This window comes from Solanum dulcamara, chromosome 8 (assembly GCF_947179165.1).
Source record: "Solanum dulcamara chromosome 8, daSolDulc1.2, whole genome shotgun sequence".
Lineage (NCBI taxonomy): Eukaryota > Viridiplantae > Streptophyta > Magnoliopsida > Solanales > Solanaceae > Solanum > Solanum dulcamara.
Genome location: NC_077244.1, coordinates 37,948,583 through 37,972,521, shown reverse-complemented (window position 1 = coordinate 37,972,521; position 23,939 = coordinate 37,948,583). Strand labels below are relative to the sequence as shown.

Below are 23,939 nucleotides of genomic sequence, written 5' to 3'. Positions count from 1 at the left end.
TTGCACCAAATATAGCATTTGATGTAAAATTTGGCATGGATTGAAGAGGGCCCAAGGATTAATTAATTACTTCTGTTTTTCTTTTATATTAGTTTTATATATACACACACATGCAGGTACAGAAGTAGATGTCTGTCCCCTTCCACACACGGTATTATAATACTAGCTACTTATTATATATATATATATATATATATATATATATATATATATATATATATATATATATATATATATATTGGGAACAATTAATCATGAAATACGACTGAGATTTTGTCATTTTCATATCTGGAGCTTACCATAAAATCGTTGTGCATGAATTATTGTCTTATAATTTTATTCTAGCATGACTCTATTTTTAAATACTAAGATTCTTTTAATTCCTTGTTTCTTTATTGTTGCACTGAAAATATTGATTCATACAAAAAAAAAAACATTATCTTTTCATTTATGACTGCTTTGAAAATATAGAGTGCAGAGACTTTCGGTCCCGTTGTAAACTTGCAATACCTTACATCTTCTATTTTTCATGTTAATAATATCACTTACTCTGAAAAATAATTAATTATTTTGTTTGAATAATTTGATAATGTAAAGTGCTATAGCATTAAGAAAGGGTATACCTCCCTGCTGTCTGCCTGCCTCAATATCTAAAAGTTGTTATCTGACTTAAATTTGTAATCAAATAAAAATATGAATAGTAAATACTATTCAAAATAATAATAATAAATTAAAATGAAAGAATGAAAAATTAAGTCTATTAAATTCACATTGTATCATTAAGAAAATTATTCTCCACAAATACATGAGGTTATATTCTCTCATTATACAACGATTTACTTTAGTAGAATAGTAAAGATACCTCAAATTTTGCTAAATTTCGAACTCTCTTAACGGCCGTAAATCACACGTGAATTAAAAAGAAGAGTATAAAACTTAGAAAGATCATAGTTGAAAAATTGGGAGAAACCCTTTATTTATAGCCAATAAATAATAGCATGAATAAGTATTTATTGTGTTTTTTTAAAAAAAAACACTTGATTTCCCATTTGCATCTTTTAATTAACCCAACAAAAGTTACATGGAGCAAACTGGTACTAGTTAAAAGGCTAATTCCAAGACAACATTCATTCTCTTTTCTACATAGAAAAGTATAGACTGTAGATAGATTTAAGAAATGGGGTATATAGCTGTGTCAACAGACACTGTTCTGTGAGAGGAAAATTTTGATCACTTGTTCTTTACTTGCCCTTATTGATCAGCTTAATAATATGGTCCAATGGTAGCATTTTTCTGTTTATAGTTGAATATATAGAAAAATAGTAGGAGAGCTAACTCTGAATTTAAATACAACTGACAGCTTTCTATAGTTGACATTTTGGTGGAATGAAAAATTTAACCTTTTAACCCCCCCCCCCCCCCCCCAAATAAAAAATAAAAAAAATAAAGAAATAAATAGAATCACATAATCTAAAATAGGGAAGTAATAATATGTAGACAATCTTTGTTTTAATGAAAAACAATGAAAGGGATTTTATTTTTTTGTCTTTCATTTCTAACTCTTGAATAGTAGAAATGATGAACTTCTCATAATTTAACAATTTTTGGTTGTTCTAATTTTTGTGATATTTTCGTTTTTTAGTTAATTTAAAAATGATAGCAGTATATTTTTATAACCAACGATAAGTTGACAAGCTTTTTATATTTCCCTCAGTAAAATTATGTATAGCCATACATATATTTACGACTTATTTAAATCATAAATTTTGATTTTTTTTGTACTTAATTAAACAAGATCACATATACTACAACAAAAAAGATATTTTATGGTTTATTGTCGCAAAATTATTTATCGATAATTGAGTTAATGTTATTGCATTCAAAATTATTAAATTATTTAGCGGCATCTATATTGAATACTGATTATAAATACTCATATTTATTACTATCGCTAAATATAATATAATGATAATTATATTATTATTACTAGATAATTAACATTAAATTCCTTATTTATTGCATTAATAATACATAAATTAAAACAGAGAGAGCAGTTACAGAAAGAGTAGTTTCTAAAGAGTTGGAACGGGTTAGGGTACTAGGGGAAAGTGGGGCAGACAAACAAACAAATAAGCTTTACCATTGTACTGCCAAAGCAAATAAGTTATTTCCATTCAATTACATCACAACTGCACAAAACCCCATAAACTAATAAGTCCTTGTTTTTTTCACTGAAATCTGAATCTCTCCTCACTTCAACTCTTAAAGTCAGTTTAGATGACTTCCTAGGTAATAGTACATCCCTCTCTCATCTGTTTTGTTTTCATCATTATAAAACAAATTGTTATTACAATCACTGCCATTGCCAATCAGCTGCTTAACTTCTTCAAGATCATATTGGAGTTGATCATTTTGAGTGTTGTTGTTTCCCAAATACACATGATTTGGCTTTTGATCATACTGTTGGCTAATATTACCAGCTCCAATAATATTGTCGCCATAATCAAGAATGAATTTTTGAGTTTCATCATAAGATAAATTACAATTACCTATTTCTCTTTCCTTCTTGATTTCTTTTGGATAGCTCATTTGGTGGCTACAACTTCCATCAGATGAAGAACAACTTGCTTGATCTGTCCCACCAAACATTAGTAAATTATTATCTTTCAATGTGCAATATTTCAAGGAATTAACCAATCTTTCTTGACTTTGTAAATAATCAGAATAATGGTTACTACCCAAAGAAAAGTTAATATTGTTATTATTATTGCACACTGCTGCATTATTTGATGTGTCTCTAAAAAGACTTGAAATCATCTGGGGTTGGGATTGGGGTGGTGCTATTTGAGATGGAAAGAATGGTAATCTTTGATTATAATTTGATGAAGGAATATTATTTAACCCCATGAGTTTCTTCTTTAGCTTTGTATTCCAATAATTTTTGATATCATTGTCAGTCCTTCCGGGTAACTGAGCAGCTATAATTGACCACCTGTCATACAATTGCACATGTTAGAACTAATAAAGTGTCATAACATAATTAAATTGGATTTAACTTAAATATACTCGCGGTTAATGTAATTTTTTTTATATATATTATCTATGTTTTTAACATGTTATAATGTAGATTAACCTACTGGAAACTATTTTTCAGGTTACTGATCATTTCATTTCTTTACAGAGATCTGATTCTTTTAGACTCTCGATGTATATAAATGGTAATATAATGTCAATTTAATTAGTACTTCTTTGTTATCAATTCATGTGATAGTGTTTGAGTTTTGACAGTCAAATTTAATGAGTTGTTTTTTGTAGTAATTTTTTATATGCTTTTTATATATTTTAAATTATTATTAGTTATTGTTACTTCTAGTAGTTTTTATATATTTTGTAAATATATAAATTTTATTTTAAAACATTTAAGATTTTATATTCAAACGCATGATTAAAATTAAAAAGTTTAAGCCTATAATGTAAATTGAGACGGAGAAAGTAATAATTTACAAATTTTATACAATTAGGACAAAATGAAGTCTTTGAACTTTGTCATAACAGCTGTGAGTAAAGTAAAGAAAGAGTTAATCCAAGATCTAAACCTGGCATGCATGCAGAAAAATTGCACCATAAATGGCAAAATCTTCTTGGCAAATCCAACTAATGACTAATATTGCATATATTTCTGAGCCTAAATTATATTTTCCCTTTTTCTTTTTCCTATTAGGTTTTCCTATTTTGCCATTATTAGTGAGAATATTTTCTAGTCTCAAGTTATTAAATATGGAATGTCCCAAATCAAGAAAGAAAAAAATGGATTTGTTACATAAATTTGAATGAGAAAATGTAGAGAGTAGAGTTTGCTACCTGCTCCCAATATTGGCATACAAGCTGCAGATAACTCTATCTTCATCGTCAGTAAAGTCGCCATGCTTAATATTAGGCCTTAGATAATTTAGCCATCTCAATCTGCAACTCTTCCCACATCTTTTCAGTCCTGATCCAAAAACAACCCACACCTTCAAACATACTTTTTTTTCTCAAAGAAAAAAAAAATCAAAAAACAGATACACAATATATCACTATTAGAAATAAAGATTTTTCTCTCTGTGAATCAGTTGAAAATTTGTGTGATAGAACATGACTTTCTTATTCATTTTCCACCAAGTCATCTCACTGAAAAAATATACTGTGAAAAACAAATTCTTATTGAAATAATAAAAAACTTGCTAACTTTTCTATATGAAAGAATTACTATTTTTTCCTTTTTTCACCGATTCAACAAAAATATTTGTGGAAATAGTCACTATATTCAGTGGTAAAATAATAATTTTTTAGTAGTGTATCTAAACCCAAAATTTTGACGTAAAATATAAATATATGTGTAAAAAAAAACAAACCAAACCCATCAAAATTAAATTTAGAATCTCGCATTTACAAACAATAATAACAAAAAGGAAATTAAAAATATGATTTACTATTAATTATGACGTGTTTAAGTACCAGCTTTTTGAGGAAGGGCGATCCAATTTCCGGCAGTTCCATATTTTTCAATGAAGTGTTTGAGTTTGGCATCTTCTTCTGGTGACCATGGACCTCTCTTCACATTAGCTTTATCACAACAAGGAGCTCTCCCCATTTTCTCTTTTAGTTCAACTCTCACTTTCTAAACAAGTGGACAAAGACTCTTGTTATGTTATTGCTTTATATTAATAGAGAGACACTCGAGTTTTAAACAGTGAGAGAAAAGTGAGTTTTTATCAACAAGTCAAAAGGACAACCCTATTTCTACCTTACTTTGCTGACTAAGGAGTACTACCTAGCGTTTTTATTTTTATTTTTTATGCGGTGGTCGGTACTCATATTAAAATCTGACTAATTTAAATTCATACCATATAAAACCTTATTCAGAGGGAGGAAATACTTTCTAGCTATCAATTTTTTTTCATATTCAAAACTCAAAATCGAAAATTTTAATTAAAAAAAAAAGTTTTATCCACTATATCACATTCTTTAATGATAATAGTACTAGTTAGCTGATACAAGTTCCTATACTAGTACTGTTGGAAGCTCTATGAATAGTTTATACATTGTTTTCTTTATTCTTTTTACTTAAGTTTCATGAATCCCTTTTCTTAATATGTTCGAATATAATAAAGCTATCTAACTAATTGATGCCTCTAGATAGCCACTGAAATTTTTTGACATTTTCTGTAGGCAATAATTTCTAGGTACACTCTAATTTTTAAAACATAAAATATGAGTTTTATTTAGCTTAGTCAATACATCATAAATATAATACAGTAATAATACCGCGCTACCTAACAAAATTAGTAGGATAAGTATGTGTATTAATGAAATCGCAGTCCCTAAATTTAATCTCTACACTACATTAAAGAGATATTTAGTGGTAATAAATTTTTCAAATATTACTGCTAAAATAATTAGCGTTAATTAAGTTAATATCATTATATTCAAAATCGCGTCTTTAACAAAATTTATATAGAATATTGCATATAAATACTCATAACTATTATTACTGCTAAATATAATATAACAATAACTATATTATTGTTGTTACATAATCACCACAACTTTTTAATTTATTATAATGATACACTAAAAAGACAAAATGGGAAAATGAGGTAAAAAGGATCTTTGAGAGTGGAATTTCAGGATAAGGAATTTCTATTTCTTTTTTCTTTTCTTTTGTTATAAATATTTAATTAGAGGTTAATTATGAAAAGATGGAGTTGAATTAAAATATTTAAAAGTTTAGAGTAAAAATTAAAAGATCAAAATTTTTTAATAAAACCCTAAATTCCATTCATTTACTCCATTTTTTTAAACTTCTGTTCTCCATTTCCCTCCTCTCTTCTCTTCTCTTTTCTTTTCTCCATTTTTTTAAACGTTGTTCTTCCTTTTTCCTTTCATCTTCTTCTTTCTTAACTTCTTTACCTTTTTTCTTCTCCGTTTTTTTTTTCTTTTCAAACTTTTTGTGTTTTCACCTTCTTCTCCTTCGGATGTTGTCATTCTCATTTTTTTCTTCACTTCGATTTGATTGTGAAAATTATAAAAAAAAATTGATGAAAAGAGAAGAGAAGAGAAGAGAGGATATGTTGTTTATATAAACAGGAGTTGTTCAAGCAACTAAGAGATGTTGTTTAAACAACCCTAAGTTGTTTAGCTCAAACAACAGAAGTTGTTTAAACAACCATAAAATTGTTTAAACAACCAAAAATTGTTTAAACAACCAAAAGTTGTTTAGTTCAAACAACCAGAAGATATTTAAACAACTCTAAGTTGTTTAGGTATTTTTTTATGATTCTTTAGTTAAAACAATGAGAATATTTTAAATATCAGCTAGTTATTTGGAGAAATATAAAAATATTTGCTAATTGTTTTGAAGATCGAGATATGAAAACATTTGTTAGTTAGTTAGATAAATATTTAAACATATGGTAGTTGTTTGGAGGTGAGGATGACGTGGAGGAGGGGAGGTTGGGGGAGGATGGGGCTGAGGGGTGGCTGAGGAGCAAGGAAAAAAAGAGAGGGGGTATTTTGTAAATTAAAAAACCTTGTGGATTCTTAAAATATGTGTCATTATCACTAATTAATGAAGAGTCCCTTTTACTAATTTTTAAAACTTGTATCCTAAATCCTCAAATAGATAACTCAAAATTCTCTTTTAATTCTAAGCCCCGACAAACATATTAAGACAATTAATGTGAAAAAATGTAAATTAGATTAATCTAGATAGGATTTTTTTTATCCTTCTAATTAATGAGATAGTTAGCAATTTCATGTTAAATTTTGCTAGAAATGAAGTAAAGTATACATGTAAATTGATTTGTACATCAATATTAAATGATAAAAGAAAGAAAATATTCAATAACTTTTCTCAGCTAGTTGTACTTTCCTTTGGACAATATCTAAAGAGAATTGGGAAATTTATACGTCATATAGAATAGAAGAGAATTGGGAAATTTTCAAAAATATATAGCCAACTTACATAATATATCAATATTATATAAAAGTATATAATAGTATATGAACGATATTTATAGAGAAATATGGGCTAAACGCCTAAACCATGTAGCAGACTCAAAAAATGGGCTACATGACGTAAATTTCTCTCAATTAATAAAAGCGTAATTTTCGCTTTTTGTTTTTTACACTACCAATTGTAAGATGATACTTTGTAAGTTTTACTTTATATGACACTATTGCTTTTATTATTATTCCTCTGTTTAAATTTATTTGTTTATGTATAATTTGACATACTCTTTAAAAATCAATAAATAAAATGATAATTATTTTACTATATCACACTTTATGAATCAATTAAATATTGAAAATTAACAGTACTTAATAATAATAGCAAAATAAGTATAAGATGATAAATTATCTCTCAATTTTGTAAAATAGACAAATAAAAAAAAATATATTTTAGTATAATAGCAAGTAAAAGTGGATGGAGTGAATAAAAGAGTTAATTTTTTTTTCTTATGTACTTTTTGAAAATGCAACATTTTATATTAAAGAGTAAATATTCAAATTGAGAGCGCAATAATTTAATTCTCCTGTTTCAAAATTTGACTCTTTTTCTGAAATGTGAGGGGAGATGAAATTGATCCTCTAAGCTTGACATGTTTCCAACATTCAAGAATCCAATCCTTGCATTAGTTTTTTTTTTTTCAATCAAGGTTTTCTATCATCGCCACTGTAACAATATAATATGACAAATTGAAGGAGAAACAGACCGTATCTTCCTGTGATGGAATACACACTTGCAATGGGAAAAAACTAAAAATTACACAAAGTGGCAACATGAAGAAATTCCTTAAGGAGGATCAAAATAAATCAATTCTAATTTCTTACTTTTAGTCCTAAAGGAAGGGAATTCTGCACTATCTAAGTAAGAAGACCATTTACCTGTCTCGGCAAAGAGTTGGAATCAATATAAATTTTAACATTGTTAATAGAATGGCTCGTCAAGGTTAGTTTCAGTCACTTTGTTGGCTTCTCAAAAGCAATGATAAGCCTAGATATTATATCTGCGGACTAACTTTCTGATTTATTCAACTGTTTCTCGAATCCTCCAAGGAGTGGACCAAATATTTTCGATACAATTTTGGAGGAGAAGGGAATTAGATTCACCAGTTATATGTTATGCCAATTGTCTATGCACCACTTAAGCAGTGACAAATATATAATTTTTTTCAGGAGAATTTAAAATATAAAGTAGCAAATATATGAAGAAGTCAAAAAAAAAAACTTTTCATATATAATGTAATTTTTCAACAAATAAACTTCATTCTTATGCTCAAAAATATAATTAGCATAATACTATTGTAGGGTGGTTGGCATTTGGTAAAGTGTAAGTGTTACAATTAAGAATGTTGTGAGATGTCTCATTTTCCCAACAAATGACCAAACATAATTTTTATGTCGGAAAATGAAAAGATTGTACTCTGCCAAAGCCTTATCGCGGAATCCTGGTACTCTACTGTATATGGGATTTCAACAGTGACAAATGAATATGATAAATTTCATATCATAGTCATAGAAATTAGATTCTATGAATTATCAGGTGCTTTATGGATTGACTCATAAATAAAGTGTCAGTCTTTACACCATACTAAGACAAATAAGTTTACTAGTTCATGTACTTTCTTTGAACTGTTCACAAAATCCAAACAAGTCCCCATGACCCATGCTAGTTTCACCTTCATGAAAAGGAAGTTCACTTAATTGGACAAAAGTTATTAGGAGGGGAACAAACATTGGTACCAAGTTTTACTTTAGGGAAAATTAAGTTAATATCCATAAAAGTAAAATAATTATAAACAATTTTTTTTTTACAATTCATACCCCCAAGATATGAGATTTGCGAGCAAGATACTAATGCAGTATCAATATACTTACATAGTATTATTGATGCTGCTTTAGTCCTTAATGATATCACCACAGTATATCTAAAAACTGTCATGGTATCATTGATGTCTATTTCAATCCTTCAGCTCAGTCTCCATGAAAACCATCATATACTGACATGGTATCATTAAAAATCGTTTCATATAATCATTAAAGATCGTTTCATACAAATGTTGAATGATATCATTATAGTATATATATAATGTGATAGTATCATAAAAGTTTTCCTAAGTCATTCAATATTACCTGAATGATGCTACCATAGTATATTCACATATTATAATGATATTGAAAATCCTTAACGAGACACTTTTAAAATCCTCAATGATACCATAACAATATATTGACACCTTATCGGTATCATATAGGATTGAGCTCTTTTTTAAGAAATAGAAATAAAATAATTAAGAGAAAATTATTAAAATCACAATCTTATTTATTAAACTAATTAGTAAATATATTCTTTGTGATACTCTGTTGGTATGTTGATACCATATCGGTATCATATAAAACTGAGCTTAATCCTCTGTGATACTCCATCGGTATATGATACCCTATCGGTATCATGTAGGGTGGATGCTAACGTCATCATGATGTCAGCGCGTGAATTTAAAAATAATTAAAGGGGGTACATGGGTAATTAGTTTGGCCGATGGGGTAAATAAATGAATTATTTAGAAAAGGGGTATGGAGTGGTAAATAGTTTGTTTAAAGGGTCCATTTTACATAGTTTTCCCTTTCCTTTACACTTCTTCCATTCATTTTTACTTGTCCATTTTAAAATTTGCACCTCGCTTAAAAAATAATGATTAATATAAATATTTTATCAAAAATACTCATATTAATTGATAGTTATTTGAAAAGTTAAAAGTGACAGTTAAAATAAAATAAAGATCAAATTTTAAAATTACTATAGTTTCTTCATTTAAAAGAATAAATGAGGATAGGATCGACTCTTTGTGCAGTAAAATACTTGGTCAAATGTACATTTCGTTTTCTAACATGTTAGCATAGAAGTTCATGTTAGATTTAAGTGAGGTGTGAATGTTGGAAATGTGGAGAATCAAGTGAAGGGAAAATGAAAAGTCATTTACATTTTATTGGTAGAAGAAATAATTTTTTTTATCCTTATATTAGGACACACTTCCTTTATCTCTTAAAGGATTAAGTAGAGGATGCCCCTTGCACCGTCGTCGTCGTCGTCGCTTGCTCGACTTCGAATTATGAAGTGATTGATTGATAATTTTTTAGAAAATTTTTATTTATCAATCTCATTAATTAATTTTTTTAATATTAATTATTAATCAGTTGGATTATTTATTTATTAATTAATTCATAGAATTAATTTAAATTAATTAAATCACAAAATTAATTAATAAAATTAACTAATTAATTCACAGAACAGAATTAATTTGAAATTTGAGGATTTGGAAAGGACCCGTTCATTACGAACATATATTTCTTTTCCCAAAAAATACCATGCATATTCTGAACATATGAGACTGTTCTGAACAGGTAAGTTCGCACCCATTGTTGGTTATAAATAGAGAGGCTTCCTCTTAGTTTTTGACATCAAATTTTCTACCTCTTATGCATATATTTTCTTACAAACAAAGTTGTACGTGTCTTTGTATGACTTTGTTGCTGACTTTTGAGTTCGCTAGAATTATCGAATTTTGAGGTACTGCTACTTCTTTAATAGTTTATCCATTTTATCCTGGAACAAAATAAGTTATAACCTCGAATATAGTGAGGGAATTAAATTCCTTAAAAACACACAGTGAATATTGTGGACTCGGATACTACTTTTTATTTTTTCATCTTTATTATTTCTGCTTTGCGATCTTTAATACAGGAGATAACAAGCTTAAGGAATTTAATATTTTTTTCCTACATCTGATGTTTCTGGAGATTAAAATATTTCTGGTTTTTTACTTTATCTGAATTTGATACTTATTCGAAGAATATAAAAACTTCATTGGTATTCAAGGTTCATTCGGTTAACGATTGGAAGAATATAAAAACTTTATTGTTAAATTAGAAATAAGTTGTATAAAGATTGAATCTTTATTGTTAGTATTCTCTAATACTAAATAATCTGTCTTTTCTTATTTATATTTCTGCTTCATCTTATATTCTGTTTATGGGTTGAAGACTAACATCGAAAGACTTTCTACTCTATTGATTAAATTGGTTCAAAGAAATAAAATCTTCCTCAAGTAAATTATGTTTTTATTTCTTTCGATTCGAAGAATATAAAAACTTCATCGAGTTGAACAGATATTTCTATTTGGTCATTCTGTTGTTTGATACTATTTTTATTTTGTCAAACAAAATAGGAGATACCAATGTATCCAGTTTTGAAGCAAATACAATGGCTTCATCTTGTCGAACACCAATTTCTACAACAATGACTATTGTAGAAAAACTAGGAAAGTTCACTAGTATTGATATCAAACGATGGCAGTAGAAGGTGTTCTTCTCTTTGACTACCCTCAGTCTACAATATTTTATCAATAAAGATATTCCTGTGTTAAAGGAAGAAACTCCTAAAAATGAAAAGTTTATTGTGACTGAGGCATGAAAACACTCTGATTTCCTTCGCAAGAACTACATACTCAATGAATTGGAAGATGTCTGATATTCTTAAGTGTTTGTAAAACCTCTAAAGAACTCAGGTATGCTATTGAAAAAAAATATAAGATTGAAGATGCAGGCTTAAAGAAGTTTGTAGCTGTATATTTTTGGACTTTAAGATGGTTGATATCAAGACTGTCATAGCTCAATTCCAAGAACTACAAGTCATTATTCATGATCTCATTATAGAATGTATGATCAAATTCAATATTTTGATTATTAAAATTGTTGAATGTGTATTGACTTTAAATTATCCATTGTAGGTATGATCATAAACGAGACATTTTAAGCAGCAGCATTGATTGAGAATTTGTCTCTCGAAGACTTGATTGGTTGTCTAAGGATCGAGGAAGATAACAAGGTTGTCGAAAAGAAGGCTAAAGAAAATTCAACAATTATGAAAGCAAATATTGTTGAGACTGGTCCAACTAAATCAAAAAAAGAAAGAAACCTTCTAGACCAAAGGACTATCCTAGTAAAAAGAAGTTTAAGAAAAACTGCCATAATTGTGAAAAAGATGTACATACGGCTGTGGAATGTTGTGCTCCTAAGAAGAAAAAGAAGAAAGGTCAAGCCAACATGATTGACATAAATAGATACATTTAAAACTTGTGTGCTATGTTCACTGAATGCAATCTAGTAGGAAATTTCAAGGAGTGGTGGCTTGATTTTGGAGATACCTTACATGTTTGTGTTTGTCACGACCCAACCCCGTAGGCTGCGACTAGGGTCCGACTTGGACCCCCTTATGCGTATCTATCAACTACCCTTAAGTTGAACCGTGTGTGATGTGATACTATATACAAACCCCAATGGGTCAAAACCTTTTTTTCAGGAACCTATAGCCTCATTTACCTGTATCATAACAGGAAAGGGCACGCGAGCCAATGAGGTTGCCATACCATGAAAACATTTGTAATACGTCGTATGAGCACAACTGAAACAAACTTACAAATAAACCATATACACATGTCTATAGACCTCTAAGAGTAATAACTGAATCATATGGCAGGACAGGGCCCCCTTCGTACCCCTGAATAAATAAACATATACATTAATGACCAGCATCAATAGTAAGGCTCCGGAACAGCGGAGCACGTCCAATATAGTTGAGTGGAAACCCTAAGCTAGCGGATCTCCAATATCAACATCTGTACCTGCGGGCATGAAACGCAGCCCCCCCGGAGAACGAGGGGTCAGTACGACATATGTACTGAGTATATAAAGCATAACATATCATAACTGAAACAAAAACTGAAATGGGGATACAAAAACATATATAACAGTTAACAGATTACTGTACCTGCAGCTTAGGACATGCAGTCATATACCTTATCATACCCTGTAACCGGCCCTCTAGTGAATTCGGTATCATAATCATTTCATCATAATCATGTGTCGTCATATCATCATGTATATCATTTTATCTTGTCATCATATATAGCATTATATCATCGTATACGGCATAATCTCGTATGCCATCACAGTATATCCAGTCCACTCTAGGGCTCGGGGTCACAAATGTATCCCTATATTTTCATATGCATGCCTACATAAAGTATCCAGCCTTTTAGTGAGGGACTCGGTGAAAGAGTAGTGTACGTCTATAGCGTACCATCATCATACAGTAAAATACGGCGAGGAACGTTCAGCCCAATCCATAATTTAAAATAATGCCGAAGAACATACGACTCAATCCACATTTTCTATTATATCATTATATATATATCCGGCCCGAGATGCAGTGACGAGCATCATCACATGTGGCTTTATCGTATACGGCACCTCATCCTCGTATACTTCTACATATATATAGCCAGCTCGGGACTCGATGAACGAATAGTAAAACTAGGCACGACCGCATTCCCGGTCTTCTTGTGGGACTCGGAGGAAGATGGGTTACAGGGTGCTCGAGTAGAGTAGTGAAAAACTATATGCAACTAAGTCATAATTTGAGACTCAATGAAACAGTCAAGTGAATCATCAACTGAAGATCAGAGTAGTAATCGACTTAAGTATCTTCTAAACATCGTTACTGAGCATATCAACTGAAGTTTTAGGAATCGTAGACATGTATCAAGACAAGGTTAAACAGCTTCTGGAAGTAGAGACATTTGTCGTCGCAGAGACTTTAGGAATAGGAGCTGACACATTCAAGTATTATTCAGCAGATAGGAGACTCGAGGGTAGTTCAACTATTTTAAGAATTCTAATATCAAGTAGTAAATAAAAGTCAAAAGTTATACCTGGAGCTTATAACTGGAACCACCTCCACCTCATATCATATGCTATTACATTTATACTTAAGACCTTCCAAAAGGAAGAACAAACAGGCTCTACATATACTACTATTCATGATCTAGCAGCCTTAAAAGGCAATAACTCAACTATTACAGGCGTCTTAACATCACAAAGTGAATAAAGTTTATGAATTACACCTGGAGTTTCATGAGTGGAATTATCCCCACATTTCATATACAAACCATTCATAACTTATACCTAAGACATGCCAAAATTAAAGAAGAATAACTCTACATACCTGTTATGGGTTAGTCGCATCTAGACTCGCTTCGATATTTCTTTAACCTATTTAACATGGAAGTAATACTAAGGTTAGTAACTTTTGAATTTCCAGTTCCTAAATCCACAACCAAGCACCCATAGGAATCAATTCCTTATTCTCCCTTCTCGACTAGTCTCGACTAGTCTTTAACTAGTTAAGGAGTTAACGAAAATCGGACAGCACCTCCTCTATAATGTTCCCTATACGAATTTCCAATTATGTCCATAATACCTAAATACAAACAAGAACATAACCATCAGATCATATATATATAAAACATGGCAACATTATACAATACAACCTCCGAACGACTCGCTCGAAAATATGATATCCAAAATAGGGTTTCTAGTTTCTATTTTGCGAAACCTTTAACCGTACGAAGCGGAGGGGCGTGTGTCTACAACAAGAAGCTCCCCCATATATTTTAGGATAAATTTATGCCCTGCAACACACACCACACAACCACCAGCATCCTTCACACACACAATGCCTCATTTTGACTACAATTTAACTACGACGACTTCAATTTCGATTGTTTCTATCGTCGAGCATTTCCATGACCTTTTTTATACTTTCATCAGTATAAAAGGTATATCATACACTAAATAACAACCCCATAAACTTCAAATTATAATGGAAGACCTTACCTTTCCCTAAATTGGCAAAAACTCGCCAAAACCCACCTCGGATAATCTCTTGATGTGCTGAAACGGAGTGGACTGGTTGCTGTCCGTTTGGTGCTGCTCCAAACCTTAACTTTAAATTATTAACACCCTAATAACATGTCCAAACCCTTAATAACACATGGGAGAAGAGAATCCAGCCATAGCTTATCTAATGGCTTTCCAAACATGCTGAAAATTAACTTTGGAACCTCCTTGACGCGGCTGAAATATTGTGGCTGCTTGTTACTCGTTTTTGCTGCCCCAAATAGGATTTTTATGTTTTTAAACACCGTTATACCACCGTAGGATACCTTAAATAATTAATTTATGGAGCAAAATCGGAACGTACCTATTTTTCTCTCTTAGCCGTCCTCTTTTTCTCTCTAGACTTAGGGTTTTGCTTCCTTTGCTTTGGATGATTTTTTTGGATCAGAACTGAAGCTATTAGTCATATATACATATATTTATATGGTCTTAGGGGGTGACACGTGTCCAGCCCCTATTGGTCCACAAATCCATGCCATCAAGGAGGGGCTGCCACGTGTCCTTGTGGGCCCCACCTCCCAAGTAGGTGGGTCACCTACTTGACCCTAAGTAGGTGGGTCACCTGCTTGCTTGAGGTGCTGCCACGTGTTGCTCCTCCATTGGCTGCCACGTATCGTCTTTTCCCCTTTTTTATGAGTTTTTAATCTCATCTTATTTTGAAAACCCATGTAATACATACTACGTAAGCTTGATATGTCTTTAAGTAACTCAAGTGTATAGGACTTCTAAATTAGTAGCTTACGTAGGTAAATCAAGTCCTACGATTCATTTCTTGGCCTCCAATTCCTTCCGGATTTTTATGACTCTATTTCCAACCTTCCCTACTATGGGGTATCACATTCTCCTTTACTTAGCATCGTTTGATAGTATCATAGATTATACGGATCACATGATAATATCTAAGGAACTTAAGAGACATTCTGAGCTTGAGAGTGTGGGGTGTAACATCGTTCCCCCCTTTAGAACATTCGTCCCCGAATGTTACATAAAACTTCCCTTAAGAATTCATATAGATTGTAAGGAGGTTTCTTTCCAATGCAATAACACATATTTTCATCCAAATAGTTAATATACAATTTTCCAGGAGTTGGGATTACCTATAGATACCATAAATAGGTATGGATACCTGTGTTTCATGTCCTCTTCTGCTTCCCAAGTTATTTCTTCACCATGCTTATTCCGCCATAGTACCTTGACAGAAGCTACGTTCTTAGTTCGCACCCCTTTTAATCTGCCGATCTCGAATGACAATAGGTTGCCCCTCATAGGATAACTTTCCTTTCATGTAAACCTCACCCACCAAGAATATTCTGGGAGGGTCGCTTATATATTCGCGGGGCATTGATCTGTGAAAACTGAATGTATTGCTTCAAATCGTGCAGTAGGTCCAACTTATAGGTAGCTTTATCTACTCTACAAATGATTTGAGAAGGACCAATGTATCCCTTTTTTGCCGACTCTAGGCTGCTAGTCAATAGATTGTCCCTGAACAAGCTTTACTTCATCAATATGTTGCTGGATCCCCTCTAGGCCTATCTGTTAATCGAAGGGCAAAATGTTGTAATAAGATTCACCTGCATTCCCAATCCCTACCGGAGCGATCTCTAGCAATTAGCTGTACGTTGAACTTCCTCGTCCAAGATAACAGATATGGGAACCCGTGAAATCGTATAGTTTCCTTGCTATGTCATCTCGCATAACCCTTAGTTGAATATACCTTTCTAATTGGAAGAAAATGGGTTAATTTTGTCAGCTTATCTACCATAACCCATATGAACTTATACTTTCGTAGAGTGCGAGGTCAGCCTGCACTATAAACTACATTAATTGCCTTCCATTTCTAAGTCGGGATTCCCATTCCCTGTAATAGGCTATTAAGCCTCCGAGACTTCGCTTAGTTTAAGCTATTATACAACTCCTCTTAATTCTACTTGTAACACCTTAGGTATGCTATCTTGCTCTTTTACTCAGATCTTCTTTCCAGTTTTATTACCAAATATTATGTTGTAATTCTTATACAAATATGTGTAGGTACTTAGAGCAATTAAGAAAATACCTTAACGTCGCTATACTAGCGGCTTACCTCATTCAGTCGAGGTCAGGGCTCCACTATGGCTTTTGTCCTTGATACCGATTATATATTAATAGTTCTGCCTTGAACCATCTTACACTTTTCTTTATTAGATTCTAAATTAGCAATCCCAGTGCTATTCTTACCTAAGCATACTTAACTACGGAGTTTTGATGGAATCCGGTGCATTAGTGCGGGTATGATCGCGTCTATCCCTTATGGGGTCTCGTTTGAAGTTTAAGCGCTCCTATTTATATACGATAGCGTCAGTTGATTTTTTTATTACGCTTGTACTTCTCTTGTCCACTTCCGCCTTTTAGGGTGTACCCATATCATCCCCCATTTATTTTCAGCTATTCCCACGCGAATAATTCCACTCCAACATATTTAATGTGCCGCACCATATCTACATTTTCTGTTAAATCATCCATGCGTTAGGTTGCCTTTATAGGAAACCCTAGCACAACCATAGGGTGCTTTAGTGTCCGCAATGTATCGTATAAAATCTCATCCAATGATCGATACTCGAGTAATATCCATAATGTAGAAGTGCATTCAAAGCCACATTCCATTCATCCTAATCAGTAATTAGCTCGTGCTCATAATTGGTTAAAATTCTCCACTCGGGAGTAATTATACTTTAATGATTCGTGTTTCAAGCTCCGTCATTATACTAACCTTATTCTAGGGGATACCGCTTATTCTTCTAATACATTCGTAATGCAGCAGTTGTTCTGTAAATCAACATTCCCTCTCCTTGAAGGATCTCACTAATCATCAAGGTGGAGTCACGTATACACAATACTTCTTTATGCCTCCTGAACTTTCATCTTTATCATGTACCTAAGGCTCACTTCTAATCCTGCTTAAAACCATATCAACTTCGTTATAGTGGTGGTCTTGTCTTACCACCTTTTCATCGTACTGTACTATCAGTTCATAACTGTCTATTTCCCTTTTTGTTCGATACTCACACTTAATTAATCGCATCTATCTTGAGTTCCTCTACTAAAACTTCTCTATTATTCCTTCAACTTATCTCCATTTTTGGTTGGGCTCAAGGAATTCCATATTACCCTTTATTTCCTTACACTAGCTATCCATTTCTTCATCATATAACCTTTATTTGAAACTTTCCTTACAAAACTTGATAAATCTTCCTTATTTGTTCCATATCTTGCTTTTCTGTTTCACACCTATCTTTACATTCCATTTGCATGGACCACGTCATACCTTTTAGTTAATTCCTTACTAATCTTTACTTATTCTCATAATGGTTTTTGTTATATTCACCTGGTACCCTGTTCGCATTCAGTCGCATAGTATAATACTGCTTGACCTTCTTCACGATTCTTACTATGGGCTACTTACCCTTCTTAGTTAGTCTTATCCTTAATGTTTCACAAGTTGTCTTATTAACACTTTACTTCCATCATAATCCTTTTTCCTTTGTACTCTTGTCGTAAACATACTGTTACTTCTTTCAACTATAACTCGTCATAGTTTATCCCTATGTATCAATTCAGGCGATGCCTTACTATATCGTTTTATCCTGATCTATCAGTGTTTTCTAAGTCAGCTTTGTTGGCTTATAGGTCCATTCCAACTTCGTTCTACTATACCAGTATTGACCTCCTAGTTTCTATTGCCATTAATTTTGCAATTAAATTATTTTTCGAGGTCAGCCATACTTGTTTAGTCAAATCTCATCATCGTTGTGAGCACAACCATTCAAGACATACTACAGCCCTGTATCTCTTTCTCCTTTTATTTCTACAAAAATTTGGGCAGAGTTTCCTCTGTATTTCCTACTATCTCAACACCTGCACGTAGAAAATACCAACAATGCCTCATATGGCACACATATATATATTCATATTGTATAACATTTTAGCCACATAGGGCGCACATATATAGTCATATCATCTCATATTGCAGCCGCACAGGGCACCCACAATTAATAGTATGGAAAGGGACTTACCTCGTATGTCCACTTGAACTGCACCTGTTACACTTTTCGGTATACTTTTCCTTTCATTTTTTTCAACTTTATATATCAATTGTATGGAAACACCTTACCTGCCATTTGTCTTTCGTGCCTTTTCTTACCTGCATGCTTGGTAACTTCCATTATCGTCAGTTACTTTCTTCTATCGATATTGTCCTTCTGCTAAAATCCCAAGTTAGTATGAGGGATTTCGTTCCCTATGACTCTGCTATATCGCACGATCTTAGATATGAAAGAAATAACATCCTAAATGTCCTGTAGCCTCCTGTCTATAGATATGATGCACAATACACTGATAAACAAGAATCTAGTAGACACGGTCTGTAGACATTCTAAGAACGAACTGCTTTGATACCACTTCTATTATGACCCAACCCCGTAGGCCGTGACTGGGGTCCGACTTGGACCCCCTTATGCGTATCTATCAACTACCCTTAAGTTGAACCATGTGTGATGTGATACTTATACAAACCCCAATGGGTCAAAAACGTTTTTTCAGGAACCTGTAGCCTCATTCACCTATATCATAACAGGAAAAGGCACACGAGCCGACGAGGCTGCCATACCACAAAAACATTTGCAATATGTCGTATGAGCACAACTGAAACAAACTTACAAATAACCCACATACACATGTCTACAGACCTCTAAAAGTAATAACTATATCATATGACGGGATAGGGCCTCCGCCGTACCTTTGAATAAATAAATATATATATCAATGACCAGCATCAACAGTAAGGCTCCAGAACAGCGGAGTACGTCCAACATAGTTGAGTGGAAACCCTAAGCTAACGGATCTCCAACATGAACATCTATACCTGAGGGCATGAAACGCAGCCCCCCGGAGAACGAGGGGTCAGTACGACATATGTACCGAGTATATAAAGCATAACATATCATAACTGAAACAACAACTGAAATGGGGATATAGAAACATGTATAACAGTTAATAGATTAATGTACTTGCAGCTTAGGACATGCAGTCATATACCTTATCATACCCTGTACTCGGCCCTCTAGTGAACTCGGTATCATAATCGTTTCATCATAATCATGTATCGTCATATCATCATGTATATCATTTTATCTTGTCATCATATACAACATTATATGATCGTATACGGCATAATCTCATATGTCATCATAGTATATCCGGTCCACTCTGGGGCTCGGGGTCACAAATATATCCCTATATTTTCATATGCATGCCTACATAAAGTATCCGACCCTTTAGTGAGGGACTCGGTGAAAGAGTAGTGTACGTCTATAGCGTACCATCATCATACAGTAAAATACACCGAGGAACGTTCGGCCCGATCCATAATTTAAAATAATGCCGAAGAACACATGGCTCAATCCACATTTTCCATTATATCATCATATATATATCCAGCCCGAGACGCGGTGATGAGCATCATCACATGCGGCGTCATCGTATGTTTTACTTCATCGTATACGGTACCTCATTCTCGTATACTTCTATATATATATAGTCGGCCTGGGACTCGGTGAACGAATAGTAAAGCTAGGCACGACTGCATTCTCGGTCTTCTTGTGGGACTCGGAGGAAGATGGGTTACAGGGTGCTCGAGTAGAGTAGTGAGAAACTATATGCAACTAAGTCATCATTTGAGACTCAATGAAATAGTCAAGTGAATCGTCACCTGAAGATTAGAGTAGTAATCGTCTTAAGTATCTTCTAAACATCATTATAGAGCATATCAACTGAAGTTTTAGGAATCGTAGACATGTATCGAGACAAGGTTAAACAGCTTCTGGAAGTAGAGACATTTGTCGTAGCAGAGACTTTAGGAATAGGAGCTGACACATTCAAGTATTATTCAGCAGATAGGAGACTCGAGAGTAGTTCAACTATTTTAAGAATTCAATATCAAGTAGTAAATAAAAGTCACAAGTTATACTTGGAACTTATAACTGGAACCACCTCCACCTCATATCATATGCTATTACATTTATACTTAAGACCTTCCAAAAGGAAGAACAAACAGGCTCTACATATACTACTATTCATGATCTAGCTGCCTTAAAAGGCAATAACTCAACTATTACAGGTGTCTTAACATCACAAAGTGAATAAAGTTTATGAATTACACCTGGAGTTTCATGAGTGGAATTATCCCCACATTTCATAGACAAACCATTCATAACTTATACCTAAGACATGCAAAAAGAAAAGAAGAATAGCTTTACATACCTGTTATGAGTTAGTCGCATCCGGACTCGCTTCGGTACTCCTTTAACCTATTTAACACGGAAGTAATACTAAGGTTAGTAACTTTTGACTTTCCAGTTCCTAAATCCACAACCAAGCACCCATAGGAATCAATTCCTTATTCTCCCTTCTCGACTAGTCTCGACTAGTCTTTAACTAGTTAAGGAGTTAACGGAAATCGGACAGCACCTCCTCTATAATGTACCCTATCCGAATTCCAAATTATATCCCTAATACCTACAGCCAACCAAAAGCATAACCATCAGATCATATATATATAAAACATGGCAACATTATACAATACAACCTCTGAACGACTCGCTCGAAAATATGATATCCAAAATAGGGTTTCTAGTTTCTATTTTGCGAAACCTTTAACCGTACAAAGTGGAGGGGCGTGTGGCTACAACCAGAAGCTCCCCCACCTATTTTAGGATACATTTATGCTCTGCAACACACACCACACAACCACCAGTAGCCTACACACACACAATGCCTCATTTTGACTACAATTTAACTACGATGACTTCAATTTCGATTGTTTCTATCGTCGAGAATTTCCATGACCTTTTTTATACTTTGAGAAGTATACAAGGTATATAATACACTACATAACAACCCCATAAACTTCAAATTATAATGGAATACCTTACCTTTCCCTAAATTGGCAAAAACTCGCCGAAACCCACCTCGGAAAATCTCTTGATGTGCTGAAACGGAGTGGACTGGTTGCTGTCCATTTGGTGCTGCTAAAAAGCTTAACTTTAAATTATTAACACCCTCATAACATGTCCAAACCATTAATAACACGTGGGAGAAGAGAATCCAGCCATAGCTTATCAAATGGCTTTCCAAACATGCTGAAAAATAACTTCGGAACCTCCTTGACGCGGCTGAAATGTTGTGGCTGCTTGTTACTCGTTTTTGCTGCTACCAATAGGATTTTTATGTTGTTAAACACCGTTATACCACCATAGGATACCTTAAATAATTAATTTACGGAGCGAAATCGGAACGTACCTATTTTTCTCTCCTAGCCGTCCTCTTTTTCTCTCTAGACTTAGGGTTTTGCTTCCTTTGCTTTGGCTGATTTTTTTGGATCAGAACTGAAGCTATTAGTCATATATACATATATTTAGGTGGTCCTATGGGGTGACACATGTCATCCCCCCATCAAGGAGGGTATGCCACATGTCCTTATGGGCCCCACATCCCAAGTAGGTGGGTCACCTACTTGACCCTAAGTAGGTGGGTCACTAGCTTGCTTGAGGTGATGCCACGTGTTGCTCCTCCATTGGCTACCACGTGTCGTCTTTTCCCCTTTTTTTGTGAGTTTTTAATCTCATCTTATTTTAAAAACCCATGTAATACATACTACGTAAGCTTGATATGTCTTTAAGTAATTCAAGTGTATAGGACTTCTAAATTAGTAGATTACGTAGGTAAATCAAGTCCTACGATTCATTTCTTGGCCTCCAATTCCTTCCGGATTCTTATGACTCTATTTCAAACCTTCCCTACTATGGGGTATCACATTCTCCTTTACTTAGCATCGTTTGATAGTATCATAGATTATATGGATCACATGATAATGTCTAAGGAACTTAAGAGACATTCTGAGCTCGAGAGTGTGGGGTGTAACATCGTTCCCCCCTTTAGAACATTCGTCCCTGAATGTTACATAAAATTTCCCTTAAGAATTCATATAGATTATAAGGAGGTTTCTTTCCATTGCGATAACACATATTTTCATCCAAATAGTTAATATACAATTTTCCAGGAGTTGGGATTACCTATAGATACCATAAATAGGTATGGATACCTGTGTTTCATGTCCTCTTCTGCTTCCCAAGTTATTTCTTCACCATGCTTATTCCGCCATAGTACCTTGACAGAAGCTACGTTCTTAGTTCGCACCCCTTTTAATCTGCCGATCTCGAATGGCAATAGGTTGCCCCTCATAGGATAACTTTCCTTTAATGTAAACCTCACCCACCAAGAATATTCTGGGAGGGTCGCTTATATATTCGCGGGGCATTGATCTGTGAAAACTGAATGTATTGCTTCAAATCGTGCAGTAGGTCCAACTTATAGGTAGGTTTATCTACTCTACAAATGATCTGAGAAGGACCAATGTATCCCCTTTTTGCCGACTCTAGGCTGCTAGTCAATAGATTGTCCCTGAACAAGCTTTACTTCATCAATATGTTGCTGGATCCCCTCTAGGCCTATCTGTTAATCGAAGGGCAAAATGTTGTAATAAGATTCACCTGCGTTCCCAATCCCTACCAGAGCAATCTCTAGCAATTAGCTGTACATTGAACTTCCTCATCCGAGATAACAGATATGGGAACCCAGTGAAATCGTATTTTATCCTTGCTATGTCATCTCGCATAACCCTTAGCTGAATATACCTTCCTAATTGGAAGAAAATGGGTTAATTTTGTCAGCTTATCTACCATAACCCATATGAACTTATACTTTCATAGAGTGCGAGGTCAGCCTGCACTATAACCTATATTAATTGCCTTCCATTTCTAAGTCGGGATTCCCATCCCCTGTAACAGGCTATTAAGCCTCCGAGACTTCGCTTTGTTTAAGTTATTATACAACTCCTCTTAATTCTACTTGTAACACCTTAGGTATGCTATCTTGCTCTTTTACTCAGATCTTCTTTCCAGTTTTATTACCAAACATTATGTTGTAATTCTTATACAAATGTGTGTAGGTACTTAGAGCAATTCAGAAAATACCTTAACATCGCTATACTAGCGGCTTACCTC

General features: G+C 33.4%; 1 protein-coding gene across 2 annotated transcripts; it reads right to left on the bottom strand.

Annotated features, from left to right (window-relative positions):
- Window positions 1–2,085: 2,085 nt before the first annotated feature.
- Window positions 2,086–4,676, bottom strand: LOC129900483 (transcription factor RAX2-like). Of its 2 annotated transcripts, XM_055975469.1 has the most exons (4): window positions 4,498–4,676; window positions 3,862–3,991; window positions 2,739–2,992; window positions 2,086–2,633 (listed from the first exon to the last, which is right to left on the bottom strand). In XM_055975469.1, the coding sequence occupies exons 1-4, from the start codon at window positions 4,631–4,633 to the stop codon at window positions 2,269–2,271; spliced, it is 885 nt and encodes a 294-aa protein (XP_055831444.1). In that variant the 5' UTR covers window positions 4,634–4,676; the 3' UTR covers window positions 2,086–2,268. The 2 variants fall into 2 exon arrangements, with proteins under 2 accessions (XP_055831444.1, XP_055831443.1); XM_055975468.1 differs by having other exon boundaries at window positions 2,086–2,992.
- Between the last annotated feature and the right edge of the window lie 19,263 nt (window positions 4,677–23,939).